General features: G+C 41.6%; 1 protein-coding gene across 1 annotated transcript in view; it reads left to right on the top strand.

Annotated features, from left to right (window-relative positions):
- Positions 1 to 12457, top strand: part of SAMSN1 (SAM domain, SH3 domain and nuclear localization signals 1) — a 691753-nt gene that overhangs the window by 422221 nt on the left and 257075 nt on the right. The window contains exon 4 of the mRNA XM_044072151.1: positions 2029 to 2158. Within this exon, the coding sequence (XP_043928086.1) occupies positions 2029 to 2158 (130 nt within the window). The remainder of the gene's footprint in view (positions 1 to 2028; positions 2159 to 12457) is intronic.

Genomic DNA, 12457 nt, shown 5'->3' with positions numbered 1-12457 from the left:
AAGCAGTAAAAAATATAAACAGATAATATCTCTAAAGGAAGTATTAAATCTCACTAGTATGTTTGCTTGCTTTAAGAACTGATGCTGGATCAGGTCTTATTTTTAAATCATCCTTAATGAATACAACAAATGCACTAGGTCACATTCATTATGAGTTGAACAGCTGCACATCTCGACATGAATATTTGTTTTTAGAGAGGTAACAAATGCAAATTTGACACAGGAATTTATAACATGCATGTGACACGACAGCAAGGATAATCTTTTAGTTATCCTAAAAGGTGCCATTTATATATCTGTATATCTATATATAGATATATATATATAGGCATACCTATCTATCTGTCTGTCTACAGTGGATATAAAAAGTCTACACACCCTTGTTAAAATGACAGGTTTTTGTGATATAAAAAAATGAGACCACAATGAATCATTTCAAAACTTTTCCCACCTTTAATGTGACCTATAACCTGTACAATTCAATTGAAAAACAAACAAATCTATTAGGGGAAAAATATAAAAAATAAAAAACGTACAATAAGCTGGTTGCATGAGTGTGCACACCCTTAAACTAATAGTTTGTTGAAGCATCCAGATATCATTCAGAGGATCTACATGCAAGCATGATATAAAATACCATGAATAGTTGGAAGGTTATTGAAATGGCAAGCATGATTTTTAAGGAACTTAGTGGGCAATTATACAAACATTGTGCCATGCATAAGTGTAGGCCCAGAATCAGCAGCAAATTAAGTGGTTAGTTTACTGTATGTTTTTGTACAGCAAAAGCCAACAGATGAAACATTTTCTTAGTTCCTCTGGCAAGGAGGCAGCACCCCCAAAATTAGTTTGTTAAGAAGAAGAAAAATGTGTGTTATGGGGATGAATTCCTTGCAAATGGAATTAACCAAATAATCCATCAGAATCTGTCAGAATGTTACCACTGCACTACCTCTCAACTGTACAGATTTTCACAAAATGTCCTGATTTTTGTCTCATATTTTTGGTCTGTTTCTCATACAGTTGTGGTTTTCTGGCAAATCACTGGCATATCATTGAGGAATGAAGACAGAAAACAATGCCATACGTTTGAAATTCAAACTTCATACCCTCCAGAAAATCCATGCTACTGCAAAACATGTTATTCTATCAACTTTCTACGTTTGCAACGGCAATCTTTACAAATTGTCCCAATTTTGGGGCCTTTGTACCCCCATTATTTATGGCTTTGTCTAGATTTCTTGCTGTAAGAGACTGATAGGTATGCACTGCAGTGATAGTTAAAATTTGCTCTCATAGTAAAATAGTGAGAACTACACAGACACATTTTATGAAGCAGTATTTTACAGTAACACAATAGCACAATCAAGTTTAAGTAATATGATCGTATCTCACACTTGCAGCCCATGCATTTGCGTAAAGTGATATATTAGACTCAGAGATAAAGGCAAATAGAAAGACAACTATACTGATTTAGATATAGAGATGGATACATAACTATACTGAAGAATATAATGAAATGTGGGCAGGCCGCTATAGATAAGCAGCTATAGGGACAGATTATTGACAGACAAACAGAGCAGTGCATCAGGATGTAAAAGACAGACAAAGGCATGAATGCACCTGTCTATGCAGAGTAACATATCTCAACATTTGCAGAGACATGCAGAGACAGTCAAGCTATACACACAGGAACAGATGTTTCCAGAGGAATTAACAATACTGTATTGTGGCAGAACCGTTTCTCTTTGTGCCATGGCAGAGGCAAAGTCAGACAGGGCCTCAGACTTCTTATGAAGAGAAAAGGAATGGGTGTGTTCTTGGTATTGTAGAATGTTCAGATGACTGTGCTAATTCTTCGAGGCAACAGACAGACTGTAACAGCTCTTCCTGTTATCGCTGTCAGTAGAAAATTCAGCATCAATGTTTGTTATAATACTGTCCAAGTAAGCAGTTTATAGCAACTGTGGGTTTGGTCATGTATTTCTTAGTTTGTTTTACTCACTCCTTTTTATAATATCTTGTTAGGCAAATAATCAAGATGGAGATGCAGGCCCCCAGAGAGACAGCGATGGAGCAGAAGGAACTCATGGAGAGAAGGTTTCTCTGAAAAACAGTGATTCAATGGAAAGCCTCAACAGTGGTCAGAGCTCTTGCAGTAAGTACATTGCTGCCCTCTGGTGAATTCTGTGTGTATTAATGATTTTTTTTATGGACATTTGATTACCAGGAAAGTCTGACTGGGTAAGACCCCATTTCTGGTGGATGTCCAGGGAGAAAAGCTGCAAAATATTACAAAAACATTTTAAGAACAATAACTTTACAATCTTCAACAATAATACAAAAACATCTGCAGTTTAAGTAATTTTAGCATATTAGGCATAATGTGACAACATTTTTTAAAAATAGATACAACTTATATGAGAATTATTTAATATTTCTAGAAATTTAGCCAGTTTAGAGAAATTAAATGTAAGTTAGTATAGTACAAACAGGAACTGCAATACGAAATGAGAAAAAAAGGTTATGGCTGTACAATTTCCCTTAAGAGCACACAGAGATCACAGTCAGTCTGGGGCTGGTTGCTCCCTTGCTCTCCAGGTCCCCAATAAGACTCCCCACTGGCACAGCTATAGGGTCCAGATCTCAGCCTAGCTGGCAAGCTAACCTCCAGTACCCTCTCTGTCCCACCAGTGCTTCGTGTCCCTGCCCAGGTAGCTGACACACCAAACACACTTTGAGATAAGTATTTATACAACTTCACAGACACTCCTGGGAAAGGCTGACACAGATTCTTCAGCTGTGCCCCTTTACTCAGACTATATGGCAGTAATTTCTGCCACCACCAGCTAATACTTATCAGCTACCCAAATGCCCTTAAAAGGGTGTCCAGTTATTACTGTGCAATATTATTATCCAATTGGTAATGTGACTATTCAGTCTAAGGCTTATTAGAGTGGCTTATTACAAGATAACTCTATAAATATGCAATGTACTCTAGAGCTTACTTATCTCTACACAAACCAGCCACAGGTAAAGGTTTTTAATAATAATTAAAATCCAAGGCAATTATACTATACCACAGTGATATCTAAGAGTTCAGAGATCACATGGAAACTTAAAACAATACAGTAGGAAAGTCTGATATAACAGAAAACTCTTGTCTAACTTTCTTCTAAGTTCCTAACTATTACTACAAGAAAAGATATTTCTAAGACACTACTTACATAACACAACAGGCAGAGTGCTGATAAGTGGGATATCAAACTCAAAATGCTCACAGTCTCTCTCTGAACAATAGTTTTTAAACTCACTAACAAACATCTCTGCTAGGCTCTCCCAACTTACATCATTTTGACACTTAGGTTTTCCCAGTATACACATTACATCATTTTGACACTTAGTCTGGAGTTCCCAGGCCAACAAACTGCATTATTTAGCAATCTAACACCTGCTCAGGAAGCTACAGCAATAAAAGACATTTCACATGTACACTCTAGCAATTATTCCTTAAGTTAAGACGATAGAAAGAATGTGTTCAGCCAGCTGATTTGGCACCACTATTTAGATAATTGTAACTTCAAAGAACATTTGAAATGCTTGGCTTAGTTTTCCTTACAGCAGATGGCAATTTTGCAACAATCTTGAACTTCACATTTTACAGTGTTTCCTTTCATTTATGAACACAAGCCTGTAGTTTACATTTATATATACAAATGATAGAATTATGTATCAAATTCCATTTGACTAGGCTGGCAGCCTTCGCCCATCTTTCCCCAGTCTTCACATCTCTTCCCCCCTGGAGAACTCAAACTAGTTTTTCAAGTGACCCTTGAGAAATGCCACTTGAGAGGGTTAGGTCTATCTGGGGTATCTCACCCCATTCCCTGAATTGAGAGCCCATCAGCATTGACATTGCTACTTCCACTGTGGTGCTGCAGTGACATATCATATGCTTGTAACCCCAGGCTCCATCTTATTAACTTGGCATATTGCTGGCTAGCTCTGTTTAACCATATTAGGGGGTTGTGATCTGTCATTACAGTGAATTTTCTTCCATACAGATAAGGCTGAAGTTTTTGCAGTGCCCACACTATGGCTAGACATTCCTTTTCTGCAGCTGCATAGCATTCCTCCCTGTGTTGGAGCCTATGACTGAGATAAACCACTGGGTGTTCTTCCCCCTCTGAAGAAATCTGGCTAAGTACAGCCCCCACCCCATGGTTTGAAGCATCCACTTACACAACAAATTATTTGCTGTAATATGGACTGGCTAACACAGGGGGTCCTCCCAAAGCTTCTTTAAGCTTCTGAAATGCCTGCACGCATGCTGGGATCCACACTACCTTATCTGGCCTGTTCTTCCTTGTCAGGTCTGTGAGGGGAGCAGCTATGGTACTATAACAGGGGACAAACTTTCTGTAGTGCCCTGCTGTCCCTAAGAATGCCCTCACCTGCTTTTTGGTAACAGGTACAGACCATGCCTGAATAGCTTTGACTTGGCAGGTTCTGGCTTTATCTTACCACTCCCCACTCTATGTCCTAGGTAGGAGACCTCTGCCATACCCACCTGACATGTGCTCTGCTTAATGGTCAACCCTGCTCTCTGTAGTCTGCCCAGCACCTCCTGACATGCTGAAGGTGCTCTTGCCAGGAATAGCTGTAGATGGCAATATCATCTAGGTAAGCAAGGGCAAACCCTCCTGCTCCTGCTAGGATATTATCCACCATCCTCTGGAAAGTCGCTGGGTCATTCTTCATCCCAAAGGGCATCTTTGTGAACTTATACAAGCCAAAAGGAGTCACAGAGGCTGACTTCTCTCTAGCACTGGGAGTCAAGGGCATGTGCCAGTAACCCTTGGTAAGATCAATAGTTGTAAGATACTTAGCCCCACCCAGCTGCTCTAGGGTCTCATCTGTCCTAGGCATGGGTTAAGCATCTGACTCTGTGTGACTATTTAATTTCCTGTAATCCACACAGAACCTGGTGCTGCCATCCTTCTTTGGCACCAACAACACTGGCAAGGCCCAGGGACTGTTGGACTCTTGAATCACCCCTACTTCCAACATCACTCAGACACCCTATAAGGGGGCTGCCTAATAGGCCTTTGGGGTCCTGTATCAACCTGGTGCTGCAACAGGTGGGTGCTCCCTGGTTTCCCAGTGAACATGTCCCTAAATTCATGCAACACTGCTTGGATTTCTCGAACCTGGGTAGGAGATAGCTGCTGGGACATTGGTACCCCTTCGACCGAGGTGTCAGCCTGAGCCTTATTGAGGAGATCAGTAGCACACAAACTTAGTCCCCAGATCTCCCTTAGACTCTTGGGCGCAGAACTCTAGAGCGAGGGGAGAGGGGAGCCCCACCCCACTTTTGCAGATCACCTTTTCATTTTTGTCCTATTCTTTAGTTTTTGCATTTTTGTCGTTTTTGTACTTTAGCAGCTGATGTCAGTCATGTATGCGATGACATTAGCTCAGCACACATATTTCCAGGTTTCCAGCATTGAATGTGAGTGGGAACAGACAGTTATAGCTGTTGCTGAAGAAGGAGGGATTCCGGCTGGTGTGCTTGCTTTGAATGTGAGTGGGAACAGACAGTTTTAGCTGTTGAAGGTTTTGTTTAGCTTTTAGCTCGGCGTGCATGTATTACCGGCTGGTTTCAGCTACTGCTGAAGGATTTAACTTCGGAGTCTGGTGGGAGTTAGAGAATATCAGAGGCTGGACTGGCAGGAGTTACAGAGAATATCATAGGCTGGCTGTACAGAGTAAGGTAAGTGTGTGTGTGTGTCTAAATTCCCCCAACGGAATACATCAGGTGGCTAGAGGTATTCGGGATCAATATCTGTACCTTGGGTACAGGTAAAAAGAGCCAAAAGTCCCTAGCCACCATCACTTGTGATGTATGCCTCAGTGGGAAAACAAAACCTTTTATTCTAGCAATTTTCTGAGGTTATAAAATCAGTATTTGAAATGTGTCCCTATTTTGGAGCTGTATTCCCCCATTATTGGCTTTGTTCTGTATTTTTGTGCTAAGAGGTTGAGAGCTATGGTGAGAAGTTAGAACTGAATTTACTAAAGGATATGATAGCCATTTAAGTTTGTCTTCCTGTCTTTCAAGAAACTGCTGGTTTAGCTTAGTGGTATGTTGATCTGACTGTAATGCACAGAGTTCTGGGTTTGAGACTTGGAAGTGAAATGCATGATGGTAATACAACATTTTCTGCAAGCAACTTTCCAAAATTATACACGCATTGTTTAAAATGTGTCCCCGTTTTTGCCCCCCCCCCCATTGAAAATAAGTGCAATAAGCTGTGCAACATGCCTATGGCTTACACTACAGTGATTCTGTATGTATATATATATATATATATATATATATATATATATATATATATATATATATATATATATATATATATATATATATATATATATCTATATACTGTTAAGGAAATGTTCTGAATACGGCAGTTTTATCTTTTTTGGTGCATGCATTTTGCTTCATTGCCTACTGGAAAAATGTACAAACAATACATTTAAAATGCAATTGTGCATGGAAGTAGACTGTTATCATGGAAATGTTCTGGATAGGGCAGTTTTGTCATTATTGGTTAATGCATTTTTGTTTCATTGCCTACTGGAAAAATGTTTAAACAATAACTTTAAAATGCGCTGTTACTTACATCTAACAAGTGTGCTGTTATACAAGGAATATAATTTAATACAATCAGGAAGGTGAATCAAAGAATGCATACATGTATGCATGACCCTAGAAATGTGTTTGAAAACAGCCCAGAGGAAAGTGTGAAAGGCTCAAAATCATGGGCAAATTTTAAGCTTTACTCTTGTTACCAAAGCAATGGATGAAGGTAAAACAGTTCACACCACATTACCTTGACCTGGCCAAGCCTTTTGACACAATCCCCTACTCAGGTGTAGTACAAAAGATGAATAATGTAGCAGCAAACACTTACATCACCAGCTGCACTGATGAATAATGTAGGAACAAACACGTACATCACCAGCTGCATTGGCAACTTGGCTCACAGGATGCAGGAGATCAAAACAGGGGAAGAGACCCGTCACCAATGGAGTCCCCCAGGGTTCGGTGCTAAGACTTGTTCTGTTTGGCATATACATCTCAAAAGTAAAAGGAAATACCAAATAGCTTTGGCCAGCCAAGTTTGACATGACTGCAAGCTAGGAAAAGTTATTCAATCCCCAAATGAATTAACAATCATGCAGGAAGGTTTGTCCCAAATAACTGGTGTCAAAATCATGACAATGCCCTCTGAGAACAGATCCAATTGTTTGGCATTTGGTAATGTGTGTACAGTGACCTCACTTTTGACCAACATGTGCCCAGAGTCATAATAAAACCTTTCTATATTGCACAGCTTATAAACAAATTGATTGTGACTAGATCTATAGATGATATTGTCCCCCTTTACAAAGCTCTCATTAGGTCAATCATTTTGTATAATGCTCACTTCGGCATGTATCTGTCCAGTCCCATGCAACAATTGAAATACCTTCAGAGATACCTTACTAAAAGGATACAAGTCCTAAACAATAGGTCTTGCATGGACCTCCTCAAAGATTTATTACTATACTCAGTATCCTACAGAGTACTTAGAGGTGACATGTCTGGCATACAAAGCATCCTCCGACATAATACAGATGGACCTACTGAACATCAGCAAGTCAAATGGCATCAGAAATACTCAGTCCAGGTATCTAAACTGAATGTTGTGGAGAGATGGATATATATCACAGAGGCTACCACTGTTCCAGAACAGACTATCCATAAAAATAAAGCAAAGCTCACCCATCCATATTCAAATGCAACTTGGATCTAAGAATGGGTAATAGAAAATGTACTCCAGTATTTCCCCTCATGCCACACATGGATATAGGCAGTTCCTAAATGCTGCATCCCTTACATGGCCCCCTCAAATTGTCTATGGTATGATCACAGTTGTTCTCACTAGGGCTAATATACAATTATCAGCCATGGGGATAGCTAAGACCAATCAGAAAATGTTAATTCAAGCACCAAAAGGGAATTGGCTAAGCTTAAAATTTCCTCCAAGTGAACCTATGTTGTGGTAGCAAATAGTTATAAAAAAATTACCCTTTTTAGTTCACTAAGTGTCCCTGTCACCCTCCACCCCCATGTCTTTAACAGCTTCCGGCGCCTATGCTCAGGCTCCTCCTGCAGTCCACTGCAAATGCTCAGCACAAAGGCCTCCCTATCATGGTAAGATTTCATCATGTTAACATGGTACAATTTGTGCCCCTGCCATCTGCATAGCACTTCCACCATGTAGTTAACATCACTTACCTTTGTTACCACCTTGTAGGGTCCCTCCTAAGCTGCTTGCAGCTTGTTGTGTCTGACAGGAATGAGAACCATTACCTGTTGCCCCACAGCATACTCTCTAGCTCGAGCATTCCTGTCATACCACACCTTTTTCTGTTGTTGGGCTTCTGCAAGGTTCTCCTGGGCCAAGCCCAGGAGTTCCCTGAGCCTTGTCCTGAGGGTTAGGACGTATGCCACAACAGACTCCTTGTGAGACTCAGACTCACCTTCCCACTCATCTCAAATTAAATCTAGAGGTCCCCTCACCCTATGCCCATACAGCAACTCAAAGGGTGAAAAACCTGTGGATTCCTGGGGAACCTCTCTGTAAGCAACTAACAGATGGAGCAAATATTTGTCCCACTCCCTCTTAAACTGATCTGCAAATGCCCATAGCATTGACTTGATTGCAGAGTTTAACCTCTCAACAAGACCATTAGTCTGGGGATGGTAGGGGGTGGTTTTCATGTGCTTCACCCCACAGGATTTCCACAGACAAGCCAGCAGGTCTGACATGAAATTGGCACCTTGGTCAGTCAGCATTCCTTTTGGGAAACCTACCCTGCTGAAAATCTCTAACAAAGCATTTGCCACCTTCTCTGCCTCAATGGAGGACAAAGCCACTGCCTCAGGGTATCATGTGGCATAATCCACTACCACTAGGATATACTTTTTCCCTGTGTAACTTGGGGTACTCAGCGGACCCACAATATCCATAGCTACTCTCTGAAATGGCTCCTCAATCACAGGCAAAGGCATCAAAGGAACTCTCACCTTGTCTCCTGCCTTGCCTACCTTTTGGCACTGCTCACAGGTCCTGCAGCACCCTGTTACATCTCTGGAAATTCCAGGCCAATAGAAGTTTTGCATAATACACCTATTTGTACATTTTATGCCCATATGACTTGCAAAGGGAATATCATGGGCTATGGCTAGAAGTGCCAGACAGTAAGCTCTAGGCAGTACCAACTGCTGTACTCTCTCACCTTCTAGCCCTCCCTCAGGGGTCCACTCTCTGTATAGTAACTCTTTGTCCCAGTATACAGATTCCCCCTTCCCTTGAGAATCAGGTGCCTCCCTAGCTGCCTGTCTCAGTCCTTGCAATGTAGAGTCTGAGAGCTGAGCCTGTCTCAACTCTCTCCTGTTAACCCTTCCTAGCTCCCCTTCCAGTGGAAGTCTGGCATCCTCTGACAGTGGTGCCTCACTGTCAGCCTGGGTACTATTACTCACCTCTACCCTTGCAGTTACCCTGTCCAAGGGAACATCAGTACCCACAAGCAGCTGTTGCTCACCTTCAGTCTCACTGCTACAGAGTATCTCCCTCCCTGAAGTAACCACCTCAGCAGTCCTGGCTGCAAGTATGCAGTCTGTCTGGATCTCCCTCAGGCTACCAGACCCACATGCTTGTCGTCTCACTGCATATAACTGCATAAGTTTATGGTACTGCCTCATCCACATCCTTCCCTCTCAGGACATCTGAAGGATGGTAGTTCCATACCCATTTTGTCTCAAGACAACCCACTATTGGCATTTTGTCTTTCCCACTTACTGGCTCCCTCACCTTTGGTTCTCTACCTTGCCTCCGTGGACACCTGTATGCCACATGGTCCCACTGGCTGCATTCAAAACATTTCACCCTAAGTCCTGGATGTGTACCTGGATTAGTGGCTTCCCCTGCTACTGGCAGATTCTGTTGGGGCAGTCTGTGCTGCCCACTATGGGTTCCTTTAGACCCATGAGCAGTACTGGGGGTCCACTTCCTGTGCAGGGCTGCCCTACTGGCCAGGTATAGTTCTCCCTTCTTCCCCAACTCATCTGAAGTAGTACGTTGTCTATCAGCTAACCAGATCTTCATGCCCTCAGGCAAAGTGCTAAGGGTGTGTTCCCTCACCAAAAGGTTTGTCAGCCCTTCAAAAGTAGTGGCCTGACATCCACTCACTCAGCTATGAAAATAAGTGCTCAGTTCAGCAACATATTCACATACATTTTCATCTGCCTTGCGTCTATGCTCACGAAATGTTTTCCTATAAATTTCAGGTGTTAGCTTAAGATATTCTAACAGACATTTTTTTACAGCAGTATAATCAAAACAGAGTCACACATTTGTGATATACAAGTTATAGCTTTCCCATGGAGTAAGGGGGTCAGGAACTGTACCCAGAGCCTTTGGTCAACACTATACTGTTTGCATACCCTTTCAAACATGTGAATGAAACTATCAAAATTATCCCCCTCTTTAAATTGCGAAAGAAAATTACTGACCTGTTGTACTTCTGGGGTCCAGTTACTCACCTCCCCATTACCTCTATGACTCTGGCGAAGAGTCAGCATTTCCCTCTCATGCTTCCTTTGATGCTCCTTTTCTTCGGCTTCTATCTCCAAACACCTGGCCTCCAACTCAAGTCTCTTTAGCTCCAGCTGGATTTTTAAGTCCACTGCAGAAAGGTTGAGCTGTCCATTCTCCGATGATATTGTTTCACCACTGCCAGTCTGATTGTCCTTCGCAGAAAGGTTGAGCTGTCCATACTCCGAGGATATTGTTACTCCACTGCCAGTCTGATTGTCCTCCTGGATGCTGTTTTCTGATGCAGTTGTAACCAAGACTGCAATCAGGTCTGTCTTAGACAGGTTTCCATGCAGCAGTCCCCTAGCCTGGCACATGCCCACCTGCTGGCTCATTGTCAACTTTCCATACTCCTGTGCTGACATGCTGCCTGTTCACCCTGACTAACTAAGCTAACAAAAGAAATAAAACAATTGTCATTTGAACTCTGAGTATACACTGTGTGGCTGATTTAGAGTACAAAACACCTTCAGACATCACTGTACATAAGCTACAAAATTCACTCCACTCACACCACTGCAAACCACAAGTGAGGATATCTTATCCCAACCACTGTGAACCACAAATGTGAGGATATCTTATCCAAACCACTGCCACCAGAAATGTGATGACCGTGCCCTGGCCCAGCAATCAAAGAGCCTCAATCCTCACCACTAACACCAGGGAGGTCGCCTCATGTAAGAGGAACAGATAACAAATACACACAGTAAAGTACAATTTCCCTTAAGTGCACAAAGAGATCACAGTCAATCTGGGGCTGGTTGCTCCCTTGCTCTCCAGGTCCCCAATAAGACTCCCCACTGGCACAGCTTTAGGATCCAGATCTCAGCCTAGCTGGCAAGCTAACCTCCAGTACCCTCTCTGTCCCACCAGTGATTCGTGTCCCTGCCCAGGTAGCTGACACACGACACACACTTTGAGATAAGTATTTATACAACTTCAGAGACACTCCCAGGAAAGGCTAACACAGATTCTCCAGCTGTTCCCCTTTACTTTAGTAATTTCTGCCACCACCAGCTGATACTTATCAGCTACTCAAAGGCCCTTAAAAGGGTGTCCAATTATTACTGTGCAAGATTATTATCCAATTGGCAATGTGACTATTCAGTCTAAGGCTTATTAGAGTGGCTTATTACAATAAACTCTATAAATATGCAGTGTACTCTAGAGCTTACTTATCTCTACACAAACCAGCCACAGGTAAAGGTTTTTAAAATAATTAATAATAAATAATTAAAGCACAAGACAATTCTACTACACCACAGTGATAACTAAGAGTTCATAGATCACACAGAAACTTAAAACAATACAGTAGGAAAGTCTGATATAACAGAAAACACTTGTCTAACTTTCGTCTAAGTTCCTAGCTATTACTACAAGAAAACATATGTCTAAGACACTACTTACATAAGACAGCAGTCGGAGTGCTGATAAGTGGGATATCAAGCTCAAAATGCTCAAAGTTTCTCTCTGAACAATAGTTTTTAAACTCACTAACAAACATCTTTGCTAGGCCCTCCCAAATTACATCATTTTGACACTTAGGTTTTCCCAGTATAAACATTACATCATTTTGACACTTAATCTGGAGTTCCCAGGCCAACAAACTGCATTATTTAGCAATCTAACACCTGCTCAGGAAACTACAACAATAAAAGACATTTCACATGTACACTCTAGCAATTATTCCTTAAGTTAAAACAATAGAAAGAATGTATTCAGCCACATAACTGTAACTTCAAAGAACA

The sequence above is a fragment of the Protopterus annectens genome, chromosome 5.part0, assembly GCF_019279795.1.
Source record: "Protopterus annectens isolate FY-2018-M chromosome 5.part0, PAN1.0, whole genome shotgun sequence".
NCBI lineage: Eukaryota > Metazoa > Chordata > Ceratodontiformes > Protopteridae > Protopterus > Protopterus annectens.
This window is presented reverse-complemented; position numbering and strand designations above follow the sequence as displayed.